A 16,126-nucleotide genomic window follows, 5' to 3' on the forward strand; every position below is an offset into this window, starting at 1 on the left:
ATGTGGTTTGACAAAGCCCATGCTCTTGAGCCGCTCTGCTGCTCTGTGATTATTGTGAATAAGGAGGTGATGCGTAAAAAGGACCTACATGCACCTGCGTAAGGGTAAGTGCCCCAAACAAGATAGCTTCTATTAATACGGGGTTGTTCACAAGAGATGATTGCTTGGACTTTTTTTGTGATCATGATAAAGTTCACCTTTCAAAAATGCATATCGGGGGGTGCCTGGGTGGCTCAGTGGGCTGAAGCCTCTGCCTTCGGCTCGGGTCGTGGTCTCGGGGTCCTGGGATGGAGCCCCACATTTGGGCTTTCTGCTCAGCGGGGAGCCTGCTCCCTCCTCTCTCTCTGCCTACTTGTGATCTGTCAAATAAATAAAATCTTAAAAAAAATGCATATCGGATTCTGTTATTTTTAGAATTCTAGTCATCAGTCACGACCCCGAAATAAATGCAAAGCATTGCATGACTGCCTTTTAGAGTAAAGCGCAGTATATGTTTATACCACCAGAGCAGGTCATCACTTCTACCAGGACTTTAAGAAAAAAGATGGCGGTGGCAGAGTAGGGGGTGCCGCGGCCAACTCCGAGCGCTGGCTCGCAAAGGGGAGGCCCGGGCAGGGCCGGCTCGACGCCACGTGGGAGGCCCCGCCCTCTCGGGCCGCCCCGCCTCCAGAGCCGAGGCGCCTGCGCCAGCTCCCTCCGGCTGAGCTCGACCTCACGGAGCACGCGCGCTTCGCCGCATTCGGACTGGAGGATCCGCGCGCCCTACGGCACTCTGATTGGTGGAGCCGTTCAGGCTCTGGGTCTGGGGCTCGGTGTTCCTTCAGCTCTGCACGCGCCAGGCTGTGGGTCAGGGCCGACGTAGCACGGTATCTAGGCGTCCGGACTCAGCTGTAGCTGGACGCTCCAGTCCGGGGGTGTGGGGGGGGGCAGCTCCCGTGGCTCCCGGTTCCGCCGTACCCCTCTCCACGACCTGGGTCGGGCATGTTTTCCAGGGCCCAGGTGAAGCGGGTCCTGCAGCGGGTGCCCGGGAAGGATCGATTCGGCGTCTACAGGTTCTTGCCTTTTTTTTTTGTCCTGGGAGGAACGATGGAGTGGATCATGATTAAACTGCGTGTGGGCCAGGAGACCTTCTGTAAGTGGGGGTGCAGCAGGGTCCGTCTCATTTCAGGAAGGCAGGAGAAGGCTAGGGACCCCTTGTCCTGGGGGGGGGACGGTCTTAGGTTGCAGACCGCTTGTTCCATTCAGAGCGCTGAGCTGCTCTTACCGTGGTTAGAAGGGCAAGGACGCTTCCGTTCGCGGCCCGGGGTGACAAAGGCATGTCTGCGTCCAACCTTAAGACCTTCCCTGCACTTTCGGGGAGAGCACGTGACTTGACGCAGGACGCTCTGCTCTCAAGCCTGCCCCGCGTCCCTGCGGGCCGGTGACGCTGTTTGGTCCTAAGGAACAGACTTGCTGACAGCGCCGTGGAAGGGAGTGGGATCCTGAAGATTCAGGGAATCTCCTGCTAATTAGCCAGCCCTCTTCCGGATTCCTCAGTCCAAACCCTGGAAGGAGCTGCTCTGCCTGCCTAACTACCACTGTCTTTGCCGGGCAGAGTCATTGGCACCGGCGTCCAGCATTGTGGAAAGAGTGCCGGGCGCTGCTTTGTGGAGCACTAGCTCTGGAAAGGCCAGTTCTTCTGGAAAGACTTTCCCACCCCCTAGGTCCTTTCTGCTTTATCCCTCTCTAGAAACATGTGTCACTTATGAACTGCCAACCCTTATTTAAAAAAAAAAAAATTCTTTAAAAAAAGATTTAAAAAAATAATCTCTATACTGAACATGGGGCTCAGACCCACAACCCTGTGTTCCAGAGTTGCAGCTCCACTGACTGAGCCAGCCAATGGAGCCAACCCTTCACTTTTTAAAGTTTGATTTATTTGACAAAGAGAGCACAAGCAGGGAGAAAGCTAGAGGGAGAAGCAGGCTCCCCACTGAGCAGGATCCAATGCAGGGCTGGGTCCCAGGAGTCTGGGATTATGACCTCAGCTGAAGGCAGACACACTGAGCCACCCAGGGATTTCCCCCAACCCTTATTTTAAAAACAGTTACATTAGTGTTTCTAAAGATTAGTCCTTTTGTTTATCCATTCATCGTATTTAATGAGCACCCATGAGAGTATATAATGAACAAGGTAGAGAGTCCCCCACTCCACAAGAGTTCTAATGGCAGAGACCCATCATAACGTCAATTACTATTAAGTGTGATCAGTGCTGTGAGGGGAAGTGTGTGTGTGTGTGTGTGGGGGCAATGGTGGTCTTGGGTGGGGCTACCTCAGTTGGATCAGATGGTGCAGGGAAGGCATCCAGGAGTTACCATGTCAGGTGGGGACTGCAGACTGACTGAGTAGGTCAGCCAGATGAGGGGAATGTTCGTGGAGTTGAAAGTGTCTCATGCTAGTGGTGAGAGCAAACACAGGGCCACGGTGTGGATATTTACTGTTTGAGGGACTGCAGGTGAGCAGAGTGAGGGATGAAGTGGTTAGAAATGTGCCTGGGCAGGGCCACAGGACTGGAGAACCAAGAGTGTACCCAAAGGATTGAAGGGTTTTAAGCAGCAGTGGATTATCACAGGAGGAGAATGGCTTCTTGGGGAGAGGGGGCAAAAGTACTTGGGCTGTGTGGCTGTTCAGGTCTGAGACGGTAGCCTGGTTGGGTGGGGACGGACGGGATGCCGAGAAGTGAGTAGACTTGAGAGATATCTGGGAGGTGGTCCTGACAGGGCCTGGTAATTGAGTGGACTCCGGATGAGCAGGGGAGGCTTCCGGTAGGACAGCTGGTGTGCAGGGGGGATACTGGCAGGACAGTCCAGACTCTGTTTTGGACATGCTAAGGTGGAGATGGTTATACAGATTTGAAGCTCAGGAGGCACATCTGGGCCATGGATATGGGTTTGTGGGTCATTCGGAAGCAGATTGTGATGAAAGTCAGAGTCCAATCCCAACATTTTAAGGGCTGGAGAGACAAATAGGGAAACCAGGAGGGTTTATCACAGAAGACAGGAGGTCCAGGTACTCCGACTAGGTGAATGGGAGGTCAGCCCTCCAGGAGAGACAAAGATGCTGGTCAGGAAAGGGGAGTGGAGAGAGGCTGCAGATAACTGGCTCTTGAGAAGGTAGGAGAGGTTGGGATCAGAGCAGGGCGATAGGAGTAGCCCTTGAAAGTTAGCTAGAAGTTAGTTCTCTATTGATGACTGATCTGTGTGAAGAAAGTTCATGGCCATCTGGGGGTGAGTGAGGGTGGGTCAGGGTCATGACTGAGGAAACAGGGTTGTTAGGCACCACCGAGGGCCCAGTTAAATGCATGAGTTAGCCCCACAGTGCAAAGCAAGCAGAGGGAGGGATGGGGGAGGGCAGCTGGATGAATCTGTAGTTGGGGTTTTGAAGGTGTGTCAAGAAGTTGATATTGCTAGGAGGGAATTGCCGCTGGTTTGAGCAGGAAGATAGAACAAGGTGGGGCTGAGGGGGTGTTCAGGGGCCAAGTGCCTGGGGAAGAACTTTAAATAGAGGTCCAAGGATAGAATGCCTAGAAAGGTAGTAGAGGAATCGGTCGGGGCAGGGTGAATTATTTGAGAGAGCACTGCAAGTAGATGGCACAGGTTGACTGGAGAAGTCAAGCAGGCGAAGGGGACGAGCGCTTCATCCTTACGGTGGGTGGCGTTGCCTGGGAAGATAGCACAGGACAGGTCAAGGAGCCTGACCTAGATGTCCGCGTTTTCAGTGATTGAAGGGGAGTAGAGAGCAGATGCCCTTGCAGAGAAGACTGTGGCAGATGGCAAACACCAAAAAGGAAGAGGGTGGAGAATCAGCAGTGTGGAAAAGCATAGCCGAGAACAAGGGACCTGACCTCCCCACTCTGAGTTCCTGGCGACGGGCAAGGGAGCTGCAGAGCCAAAGGGCAAGCAGCACCTTTGAGACACTTTAGTTAAGGATGATTTCGGAGAAAATAGACATTTTGGGGGGTGGGGTAGGGAAGGAAGTGAGGAAAGTCTTAAAACATTGCTAAGAGGTGTGCTAGGACACGAACCTATCTTTGAAGACACGGACTCTCACCATGTTATTGATGTGCAGAACTGCATTTAACTTATTTTTTATTTTTAAAGATTTTGTCAGAGAGAGAGAGAGAATGTGCACAAGCAGGGAGAATGGCAGGCAGAGGGAGAAGCAGGCTTGCTGTGGAGCAGGGAGCCCGATGCAGGGTTCAATCCCAGGACCCTGCGACCATGACCTGAGCGAAAGGCAGCCGCTTAACTGACCGAGGCACCCAGGCACACCCCCCTCCAAGTTTTGTTTTAAATGAAGTTTATTTTGGCCTTGAGTTAAAACAATGAGATTCAGAAAAAGCTGACAGACCTAGACTGTTCATTAAATTAGTCAGATCTAAGTACCTTTAATTCCTATTTCTTAAAAGTCTAAGTAAAATTTTTATTTGACACAGATGATGTCTACCGTAGAAAAGCCTCAGAACGACAGTATCAGAGGAGGATGGAAAATGCATCGGAGACTGAACTTCAGCCGTCAATAAAGTGAATATGAAATTTCACTGCTGGTTTCAACTCCTTTGAAAATGTACCTTTTGGATCTCTTGTTCTTATTCAGAACTGCCTTGACAAAGAATTTTTATAGTTTTCCTGTCTGCTTCAATACTTCCTAAGTCACTTTTGGACAACACTTAACGGAAAAACTATTTCCTCGTGAAACACACCTGCCCAATGAATCTATTCTATGAACTATTTCTTAAAACAATTCATGGATCAAGCAGGATGCTTTTTTAGTACAGTCGGAATTGTTTGTGAGTCTTTTGTTCTAGGCCACACATTGATAACCTTACTTTTTTGCAGAATTCAGATTTCATCATGGACATAAAAGTAAACTCTCCATTCCAGGACTATTTAAACCAGGATAATTTTGCAGATTACATTTCTGCCAGCTACCAATCTGTCACCATTTTGCGAGGCTGGTGGGAATTCCTGACCATACATTACTCAGGTCAGGTGCTCTTGTGAACAGAAATAACCCCTTCCTTTGCCTGTCCCACAAACATACAAGGGTTGCTGGAGCTCCAGGAAGACTCCAGAGGGGGGAGGCTTCATACTTGTCTGTGATGAAGATGTGCTTTCATGAAGCTGTTGAAGGTAAAGACATTGCTTCTTCCCTAAGAAAGTGAACCTTCACACTGAAAAAGCAAAACCATAAAACCACCACAGACTTCAGCTAAGTCAGAGGCTTAGTCTACTGGGGAGAGATTTTGTAATTTGACCCAGAGTAAGTCTGGGTCAGCTGATAGCAAAAACAAAGGCTTTATCCATTTTTTTTTCCTTTTACTCCAAGCTTGGTAACTACATCCAACATCTATTTAATCAAGAACACATCTCTATATTAAAGAAGGCTAAGTTTCACAATGGTTTCTAACAATTGCTCATGAATATTACAGAAGCAGATGCTTAAGGCCACAGGGTAATCTCGGGTTAAAGATCTCTGCCACGAACCTACCTTCCCAAGCTTTTGTTTTTTTTTCTAATTTCAGTCCATTGATATTAGAACCAATTCAGTATAAATAGCAAGCCACTGACTACTCAGATCTCCTTCAAGCACTACCCATACCAGCTCAATCACTGCTCAGAGATGGCTTGCATGCGAAGACCAGTGATGATCCACAGCACCAGGGAGAGGGAGGTGTTTCTCCTGTGCACTTGTGTGCCTAGAGAGTTCCTGGTGAACCTAACCTAACAGGCATTTTAGTGGTTAGACTACAGCATTAAGGAATTACATTGTGGTCACATTCTCCCAGTTAAACATGGCCTTATTCCATGCTTTTCCCCCATCCTGGTTTTAGTTTAGTACTGATATATACAGAGAATATGTAATGGACACACTGTTTACAAAGGGAAGTTGTAAATGCTAATAAAACCGTCAACTAACTTACATGTCTGCTGTGGGTTCCCTCCCTGGGCCACCTCCCTGTCTGCACCCCAGAGAAAATCACGAGCTACAAATGCATGTTTAACCTTCCTTAAAGAGTTTTCTTCTTGGGACGCCTGGGTGGCTCAGTTGGTTAAGCAGCTGCCTTCGGCTCAGGTCATGATCCCGGCATCCTGGGATCGAGTCCCACATCGGGCTCCTTGCTCTGCGGGGAGCCTGCTTCTCCCTCTGACTCTGCCTTCCACTCTGTCTGCCTGTGCTCGCTCTCACTCTCTCTCTCTCTTACAAATAAATAAATAAAATCTTAAAAAAAAAATAAAATAAAATAAAAGAGTTTTCTTCTTTCTTTTTTTAAAAATCTGTATTAGCGTGCTGCTTTACTGAAGGACAACAACACTTTGTAGATAAGAAATGTTACTTCAAGGCAAGGAGACTGGCAAAGCACTTACTGCATTAAATTGAAGGTACTTTCGGAGCATATCAGTTTCGATGCTAGAGGGTAAAAACTAACCTCTGTTAACTGAGGTGAAAGCTTTTTAAATTCACCTTAAAACAAACTTTAACCCTCCTAGTACAGAATCTGACTCTGCCTGACTTAGTAGGCACAGGAACTACTTAGGGAACTTTAACGGTTAGAGCAATGCTCTTACATGCAATTATAGGACTGCAGTGCCTCCTAGTGTAAACTATGAGGCAAAGCTTCTAATGACCCAGGTTTTAAAAACCGTACTTCTAGAATGACAAAAATTGAATTAGCATTTATTGCTTGAAATTTACTTCCACTATGGTGTTGGGTAAGGAAAGTGAACTTTTAGGGTGCCTGGGTGGCTCAGTGGGATAAAGCCTCTGCCTTCAGCTTGGGTCACGATCTCGGGGTCCTGGAATTGAGTCCCGCATCTGGCTCTCTGCTCAGTGGGGAGTCTGCTCTCCCCCACCCCTGACCTGCCTGCCTCTCTGCCTACTTGTGATCTCTGTCAAATAAATAAAATCTTTTAAAAATTTTAAGGAAAGTGGGCTTTGGAGTGCTTCACTTTACCAGATAAACTGATAGGGAAAGTTAAATTAGGTACGCAGCAGATTCTCAATAAATGAGGGCTATCTTGATCCCTCTAATGATCCTATTCTGGAAGTCTTTTGGTGAGAGGGCAGCAAAGAATGGTTAACTGAGCGATAGCAAAGTGGTACTACAAAGCTCCTGGGAAGGGAGGGGACCCAAGGGGGCTGCCCTCTATTCTGAAAGTCTTGCCTAAATCTCAGATGTATAATTTAAACACACTGATCTCTCTTCTCTTTTCGTATGTCTCAATTTTTCACACCAAGTTACTTCTCTGTAAAAAAGTGCACATTTGGGGCACCTGGGTGGCTCAGTGGGTTAAAGCCTCTGCCTTTGGCTCAGGTCATGGTCCCAGGGTCCTGGGATTGAGCACAGCATCCAGCTCTCTTAGCTGGGAGCCTGCTTCCTCTCTCTCTCTCTGCCTGCCTCTCTGCCTACTTGTGATCTCTCTCTGTCAAATAAATAAATAAAATCTTAAAAAAAAAAAAAAAAAGTGCACATTTGGACCTTGGTGCTTTCCAAAGCAATTCTCTCCTAGAAAAGCAGTACAGTATCAGTTCACACTCTATACATGTGCACTGAATTGGGAATTTCTTGTCACATTTATGTGCAACCCACAAGGCATCAATGCCACATCTGTTCCGGGGACAGAAGCAGTCTATTATGTGTTCAGCTCTGAACTTTCGTTTGGCTGATCTAGCACACTTCCAAACTGAAAAGGAACAGAGTCACAGCAGTATTTGTTCGCTCAGTGTTCAGTGGGAATGTTTGACTATTCAATGATTATTCAAAATATGCTCGTAAGCACAGATGGCAGTACAGCCCTAAACACTTAGGGGTACAGAGCCACAGGGATTTGCAAAGTGATATTAGAGGAAAACAGTTGGTTGATTTTACCAACACTTCTATTAAAAGTGTGGTCATGTTTTTAAGAGTTTATAAGCATGTTAAAGACAACCTGGGCCACCCGTCTCTTCTGGCCACAGACACCTGACTGTTTGACAAAGGGCTTACAATGCTTTATGATACAAGACATGCTTTCCTTACCTTCCACCATCAATACTTCTCCAATTTTAACTTCAACCTGTATTTCTGCCCACGATGAGGACATGTTAGGAATTCCTTGACTGCCTGAGAGGCGTGGCGTGGGGCGTGTTGAGCTGCAGTGTGGCTGCATTCGGCCTGTGCTAATGCAGCCTGAGCCCTGAACCAGGGTCTGCTCACTCACTGACTTTGACCTCCACCTGAGGAGTTTTGTTCCCTTAAATTGGCAGCTATAACCCTGTCAGCACAGAATCAAGACTTGCAGGAATTAAGCCTGTTTGAACCTAACATCTGACACAGCTTTAACAGAACAACCAAACCTGGTTAATCCAAATCACTTTGCAAACTCCATTTTTATTTGGATTAAAAATCTTTAAATGAACAAACATATGATACATACATGTTAAAGGACTAGTTACCACTTAAACCTCCTCTGATACAGAAATTAGAATAAACCAAGTTTTTAATTAGGTCTGCAAAATGTTCAAGCTCAGAAGTCAACAACACCAGTTTGAGATTTCACACAAGTGTCCCCTGTCAGTTCTTCCTCATAGGAAGACAAGGGTGGGTTCAAAATCAAAGCAGTTCAAAGGCCTTTTAAATCAGTTGGCTGACATACTATTTTAAACCTAGAGGTTTTCCTCCAAATAAACAAAATTCTTTTCCACATGAACTTACATTTTGAAAATATTTAGGCCATTAAACTTTCTAAGCCATATCACTAGTTCCTAAAATTCATGGAGTGGGAGGGGAAAGATGTATATAGTTCACTTGTACTTTCTTAAGTCAGGACATTAAAAAAATTTTTTTTTGGCTTATCTTTTTTGGAAGATGGCTGACCTCAAATCATATATCCTATATATTCACTGATACTCTCCAAGTTAATATACAGAAAGACATGATTCTAAAATAAATACATAGATTTTTTTTTTTTAAACTTAATTAGGGCCTGCCTACTGGCCCCCTGGCCCGGCTCTGCACTGCCTTAGGGAAGCCCCTGGCTGGATCTATGGTTTCTACAGCACCTCTAGACACTGGGAAGGAGCCTGGAGGAGGAGTGCCCTGGCTTCTAATGCCCCACCTAGCCCACAGTGAAGAGTTTTTAGAGGCTTCCCAAAGAAGTCTCATCCAGACCTTAAAAAGGAAAATAAGATGGGTGCATGAAATAAATAAATAACTTAACCAAAATTAGATTTCAGGTTCTTTGGTGTAATTCAAGAATGTCTAGAAATAAAATAATCTGATTGTATTATACAGTCCATGATGACTCAATGGCCCAAATCACTAGGAAGTGAAGATTTCTTTCTCTGATTCAGTTTAACAATAAGGTACTGACATACTATTGCAATACATTTTTTAAAATTCAGAATTATTCAAAACACTTGATGCAAACTGAGACCCAGTGGTTGACTATAGGCAATGAGGTTACAAGGGCCTCCTGTATTTAAAGTATTTAGAATACAAGAGACTTGTTTCCATTCTACACACTTTTGTCCCCATGATTTCGTAAGAATGGCAATTAAATATCCAGGTATTGATTCATACCAGATTAAAAGAAAAAAGTATCCTGTGAGAGTCACTCTCTCAATTTACAAACAGCAAGGGAAGCTCTACCAAAATGGCAACAATCTTGTTACAAAAAAACAGGTTTCAAAAACCTCGAGGGGAATCCAGGTGTGGTGCTTTTCTACCTGTCAGCGAATCATATGCTGCCTCCAGATACTCATTCTAGGCTAATGTGAAAGAGAAAGGGTCAACCCCAAATGTTTGGGATCCATATTGGTCTTTTTAAGTGAGTATTTTCTTAGATTATAATTACTTTCTCCTGAAATACAAAAGCACAAGTTAAATTTAAAAAACATTTTAGAAAGCCTTAAGTTTCTGGTTGAGAATTACAACACTGAAACTTAGAAAGAAAAAAAAAAAAAAGCCACATCTGGTGAGGAAATAAAAATACGAAAATATACGTGCTTATGTAGACAATCTACCCTTTTTACAATTATGCTTCTGACAAAGCTCGTATCTGGTTATGCACTCCCTTCCCTATGTTAGGTTAGGTGTTAGGTTTAAAAAATAAATCACCTCTATGCACACCTCAATGCTTTTCAAGGCGAACTTAATGGTTTTCAATGTAAGAGATTTAAAATTTTAAATCATCTAGCAAGTATAGGCATAAATTGTGAATTCAATATAAATAGATCAAAAGTACCCTTAAACTTACCTGCCAAGACTAAAGATAATTCAGGGTTGTGCACGTGTTCTGCAAAACTAACTGACACCACAGATGACTAAGAGCACAAGAAACCATGCTCCCCCCTCCAGGGGTCCAGGAGATGCACCAGGGGCAGAAGGATGCACAGCACTGACTTCAGATTTCTGGAGCAAGTCTCTGAGTTAACAGAGCAAATGTGCCAGGTCTGCCAAACACCTGTAACCTAAAATAACTTCTCACTTCAACTATAAAAGACAGCTTCTGCTGAAGAGGCTTAAGATACTCAAGTACATAAAGCAGACTCCAGTGCACTCCCCTCTGTAAGATGTAAACTAGGACCAACTTCACATTTCATTGTCAACTTAAACTAATCTGTAAACTCTCGTGCGTGTGTGTGTGTGTGTGTGTGTGTGTGTGTATTTTTTTCATTTTGTTTGTTCTTTTATAAAAAAACAAAACCAAAAACCAAAAACCAAAACCCCAAGCCAAGATAAAACCTTTGATGGTTTCAGTTCCATGGCAACAAGTAAAAAGATAGAACTCCAAGTCTACATATACAACCAATTATTAAACTGGTTTTAAACGAAGGAAACATATGCAAAAAAATCTCTGTGTATTTGATAAAGTCAACTTAATATAACAAAAACAAATTGAAATAGCTTATTAAAAGTGTCCTTATATAAAAATGGCCTTGTGATGTACAGTAAAATGCAATAAAAATTATCATCCTTTGTTCCTCCCCCCACCCCCAGTAACTAAAATGGCTACTGTTCCACAAAACTCTTTATGCTTCTATAAAAGAAACGTAATTGATGTGATTAAAGGTTTTCTAGATTGTATGCTTGGCGAATGTTGAGGGTGTCTCGGAGCATCAAATCCCGAAGGCGCCAGAGGGCATCTGCCATGGTAGTGTGGGCCCCTTTACTTTTCAGCCAGTGACAGGGGAGGCGGCTCTCCTGTTCTTTTGACAAATGGACATCACGTCTTCGAGCTGAAAATTAAAATGCACACAAGAGGAAGAAAAGTAGGAATTTTAAGGTAACAATTTCCCCCTTAGACCTAAGATCTGGTTATTTATTAAAGCATATAACACTTATTAAGTATTATGAATTTAACTCTGCAGGGTATTTCCAAGCAAATGTCTTCTCTATCATTTTATTAGGCATCTTTTTTTTAAAAAACTGCGCACTTGGGTACGAGGCTACCTAGCTAAGGATGTCTTACTGCTTTATGGTTTGTATTTTAGAAATTCTCTAATTTATAATAATGACTTAACAAAAGAGCTGCACAGTGTAACATAATTCTCTATGAATGGGAACATCAGAGTTGCACAAACACCTAAAAGATCTAATCACTAGTATTGTGTTGCAGGAAGTCCTGATGATTAATCGTTTCTCCAGGGATGCCTGGGTGGTGCAGTGGTTTAAGCGTCCAACTCTTGGTTTTGACTCAGGTTATGAACTCAAGCCCCAGGTTGGGCTCTGTGCTCAGTCTGGAGTCTGTCTGAGACTTGTTCTCCCTCTCCCTCTGCCTCTCCTCACTGTTCTCTTTCTCAAGTAAATAGCTCTTTAAAAAATTAATAATTCTTCAGTGTTAACAAAAGTTCCTAAAAAGGAAAATGTGAGGAAAATGAAAACATACCTATTACTCTGAAAGAAATCAAATGATCAAACTGGTTTAGAATGAAGAATGAGAGGCAACGGGATGGCTTAGTCGGCTAAGCATCCAACACTTGATTTTAGCTCAGGTCACGATCTCAAGGGTGACTGATCTCAGCAATGTGAGATCGAGCCACACATCAGCCCCTGCACACAGCATGGAGTCTGCTCTAGACTCTCTCCCTCTCCCTTTGCCCCTCCTCCTGCTCCCGCCCTCTGGCACTAAATAAATAAAGTCTTAAAAAAAAAAAAAAAGAAATGAAGAATGATGAATAGGAGCTTGTACCTTTCCTTCTAGAAACCAGCCAAGTTATTTAATTTAATTTGATTTAACTTTATGGGGGGGGGGGCAGAGGGAGAAAGAAACTTAAAACAGGCTCACTGCCCACTATGAAGCCTCACTTAGGGTTTGAGCTCACAACCCGGAGATCATGACCTGAGCCAAAATTAAGAGTCAGCCACTTAAACTGACTGAGCCACCCAGAGCCCCAGGCAAGTTATTTTAGTATGTACTGAAAACACATTAAGTCTGCTGAACTGAATAAGTAACTCGATAGGTTAACTGAAACAGGTTAACCGGCTGAGCCACCCAGATGCCCCTGAACCGAAGGAATTTTTAATTTACCCAAATGCATCTATACTAATACCCAAATGCCTAAAAAAGGATTGAAAAAATTCAGAATACACTTAAAAAGAGAGCAGTGATATTTATGACAAAACTCAGAAATACAGCAAAAGCCCCATTTTCAGTGTGTGCTGTCACTCTACAAAAAAGCTCCAAACCTTCTATTACAGAATTCATTTTACTCCTCTGAGAAAAGTGGTGTCTACCCTACAATATAATGCCAACAGCAGTGGGACTTCACAAAGGCTTGTTGAAGGACTCCTTACCTGCCAGGGTTTGGTCCCACTTGCTAATGCTGTTTGACTCAGCACTGAGGCCTTCGATGTATTTCAGGTAGGCCTCTGAGTGGAGAAGCCGCTGTGTCTTCGGTGGGGGAGCCACAAACATGGGCGTTGTCGGCTGCTGTATGACAGGGGGGCCAGCTGGATGTGGGCCAGGATATGGGGGTGGTGCCTGCTGCCCTGGAGGCCCCAAAACTCCTACCTGAAAGAACACAGAGCACACGGTGAGGGGAAAAAAAACACCTGGCACGTACTCTGAGAAAGAGGGTAACTTGAATTCTGTCAAGTCCTAGAAAATCCAACTGAGAGTCTCACCTGTTGTCCATACGGACTTCCGCCTGGTGCTGGAGTCCCCACCATAGGGGCCACTCCTTGGTTCATCACACCTATAATTCAGAATGCAATGGCACAGTTAGAGGCTCTGGGTTGAGAGGACTACTGAAAAACTACTGATAAGAAATGATGCCATTTATAATGCAAACCTATGGATCTCTGCCTTTGAATTTTTTCGATAGGAACCCTCTGCACCCAAAACGGGATGCAGCATTCACAGAGAAAATTTCACGTTCTGTTGTTTTTTTAGGTACTTTAAGTATAATGCTAGTACAACCTGTCAGATGTGCATTAATTATTCATGGCTTAGAAATGCTTTGAACCTTGGATACAATTCTAACATTCCCCTAGGTCAGCTTAGTTGGACTAGGTCTCTATTTTCAAAGTAATTTTCTTCTGACGACACATTTTCCTGCAACTGAAGCCCGGGTTTCATTTTGGCAGTAATGGTCCTGCCATCGGGCTCAAGAGCAGGGACACAAGGGAAGAGGCTGTGCAAGGGCACAGTTTAGTGAGCCCCGTGGAGACGGGAGGCACATCCCTGCTGCCCTCTCACGGGCCCCAGCACCTCTGCTTCTAACAGGAGTCACTAATACTGGCGGACAGGGCACTTCCGTCTGGTGAGCGGTTCTGTGAAAAGGACCATCTGGAAGCAGATCAGCCTCGCTGCTGTCACTTCAGATGCAAAAATGACAAAGGGAAAGACACTTCATGGACCTACTATATTTGTACTCTGTACCTGGGAATAATTTTGTGAACTTCCCTTGATGATTCCTCACAAGCAATTTCTGTCCCGTAGGTACGAGCTGATAATGGTGAGATGTCCTAAATATACTGTCTGGGGCTGTTTCAATCTCGGGACCGTCCTGTCCATTCACTAAACAGATGCTGAAATAAGCAAGGGTCCCGATTCATTAAAAACTAATAAGCTATAGCCCAAACCCTGGTGTGCTGCTGTTTAAACTTTAAACAAGTCCTGCCAGCTACAAAGAAGGATCAAAAGGAGCTCACTTCATATGCTAGTTTCTCTGGATTCTAAAATGTTGCTATTTTGGCCGGGCAGAACCAGTCCACTATTCTAAGACAAAGAACTGCTAAAGGCCACTTCCAGGAAGGATTAGATATTTGTTAGAGAGGAAGTAATACATAAAAATAAGCCTCTGTTTACAAAGCAGGGATTTTTATAAGTACCCAGAAGTTTACTTGGATCACCACAGCAGGATCCTCATGCTCATCTGTGACTGGTTTAAGAGGTTGTGGTGGGTAAGCTGCTAGTCCAGCAACATACTAACAACTGTGCGCCACTGCCCCCCAGACACTCACCCTCCTCACATCCCATAATGCAGGGGGCCTCCCTGAGCTGCCTTTTTCTAGTTTTGCAGGGCACAAACAACTCAGCAATTCCCTCTACTTCTTGTCTACAAATGTCATGCAAGGGGGTATCAGTGAGAATGTGGGCTAAGTCACCAGGAGATCCTTAAGGCCTCCTCTCCTCAAAGCCTGAGCAGATACGTGTGTGCGCTTGTGCGAGCACATTTCCCTGCTTCCTGTTTACAGAGGCCATGCAAGGGGGAAGTTAGTGAGAATGTGGACTGAGTCACCAGAGCTCCCTGAGTCCTCTCCTTAAAGCCTAAGCAGATGGGTACGTGTGTGTGTGTGTGTTTGTATGTGCGCACGTGCGCACGTGTGGGCACTAAGAGGGGTTCTTCCTGTCTCTCCGACTAAAATCAAGTGTATGTGTGCTGCCTCCATTGCAGTTAGGAACCTGAAGCATAGAAAAGGGACACAGTGTGCCCAATACCCACCAAAAGGTTATCTGCTACTTAAAGGGTACTGGCCTTAGATGTGGCTCCCAGTGAGTAACACATGCACCTGGAAGTCAAGTCCAACCTGGTCTGAGTCAGTCAGATACCCAATGCCAAGGTGAGAGGGCACAGAATGAAGGCCAAGTCTACAGGTCATGTGGGTATACCCATTTTATAACTGACTTGTGCTGCAAGAGCGACTCACACACGGGCCACTATTTCTATAGGAAGCACCCAGTCCCATAAACGTTTCCTCCTCAGTATATCTGGATCAAACCTGTGTGTGGAGTTCTGGCCACTCTCTAAACAACAGTCACAGGAGTGTGGCTAGAGGGTCTAGGCCAAGCCCCCAGGTTCACTCGCCCTGCACACTGCTGGGTGACCCTCTAGAACTCCGAACTCCGTATAACCCACTACTGGTGTAAGCAAATCTAACATTCTACATTTTGTCATCTGGGCCAGGCTGTTAGTGGATATTCTGGATAATGACCAAATGTTATTCTAAGTTATCTTCAGGTCACATTCCCTCCAACTAGATTATAGCTAAAGCCCAGCTCTTTTGCATACGATGGAAATTAATATGAATATGGGAGCTTGTGATTTTCCTTTCACAGTATTTCAACTTACTAATTATAAAGTAAACCTCTAGTTCTTCCTGAACTCCATTTATGTATTTCCACATGGAATAAATTCTGAGATTCTGTGACAGCTACATCAGTGTCTGCAGTCAGTAGGGTGGGGTGCTGGTGCTCTTTAAAATGTTACATCATACTTCTTAGGGGACTCACAGACAGAAAATGTGTTGGTTGCAAATTTGTTCCCTCCCTCCTTTTTGTTCCTGGAATGACTGACTGAAGGATTTCTTCATCATCACTGATGACTCTCCAATCCCCTTAGAAGGGCTGTTTGAGAAGCAGGAGATGAAGAAGAATTCTATACAGAAGACAATCCTTCAGTAAGAATTAAACCTTCCTTCAGAGGAAGAATTGCACTCAGGACCAAAAGTGCTTTCATATGTGACTTGGAACTAGCAATTTGGGAAACTTCATTCACTGATAATGAGGGCGTGGCCTTCTAGGCTGTATTTGGCATTCTGAGCACATGTCAAATTGTCTGAGTGGTGTGCGAGCATGCCTTCTGCCCCGTGGTCTGCTTA

At 44.8% G+C, this 16,126-nt stretch overlaps 2 protein-coding genes across 29 annotated transcripts in view; one reads left to right on the top strand and one right to left on the bottom strand.

The window, feature by feature from the left end:
• The first annotated feature begins 705 nt into the window (after positions 1-705).
• LOC131824023 (ubiquinol-cytochrome-c reductase complex assembly factor 5) lies at positions 706-4,579 on the top strand. Its single transcript, XM_059161138.1, has 2 exons — positions 706-1,132; positions 4,475-4,579. The coding sequence occupies exons 1-2, from the start codon at positions 982-984 to the stop codon at positions 4,564-4,566; spliced, it is 243 nt and encodes an 80-aa protein (XP_059017121.1). The 5' UTR covers positions 706-981; the 3' UTR covers positions 4,567-4,579.
• Positions 4,580-8,390: 3,811 nt separating this feature from the next.
• The window catches only part of PBRM1 (polybromo 1), a 128,663-nt gene continuing 120,927 nt past the window's right edge, over positions 8,391-16,126 (bottom strand). For all 28 annotated transcript variants that reach the window (XM_059161107.1, XM_059161113.1, XM_059161099.1 and 25 more), the window contains 3 exons: positions 13,148-13,218; positions 12,818-13,034; positions 8,391-11,259 (listed from right to left, as the gene is read on the bottom strand). In XM_059161107.1, coding sequence (XP_059017090.1) covers positions 11,087-11,259; positions 12,818-13,034; positions 13,148-13,218 — 461 coding nt within the window. In that variant the 3' untranslated portion in view covers positions 8,391-11,086. The remainder of the gene's footprint in view (positions 11,260-12,817; positions 13,035-13,147; positions 13,219-16,126) is intronic.

The sequence above is a fragment of the Mustela lutreola genome, chromosome 2, assembly GCF_030435805.1.
Source record: "Mustela lutreola isolate mMusLut2 chromosome 2, mMusLut2.pri, whole genome shotgun sequence".
Classification (NCBI taxonomy): domain Eukaryota; kingdom Metazoa; phylum Chordata; class Mammalia; order Carnivora; family Mustelidae; genus Mustela; species Mustela lutreola.

What these genes read in the sequence shown, in the direction of transcription:
- LOC131824023 (XM_059161138.1), top strand. Translation starts at nt 982, where the DNA reads ATGTTTTCCAGGGCCCAGGTGAAGCGGGTCCTGCAGCGGGTGCCCGGG. An exon ending in TGTGGGCCAGGAGACCTTCT is followed by an intron (nt 1,133 to 4,474) that starts GTAAGTGGGGGT and finishes TATTTGACACAG; the next exon opens with ATGATGTCTACCGTAGAAAA.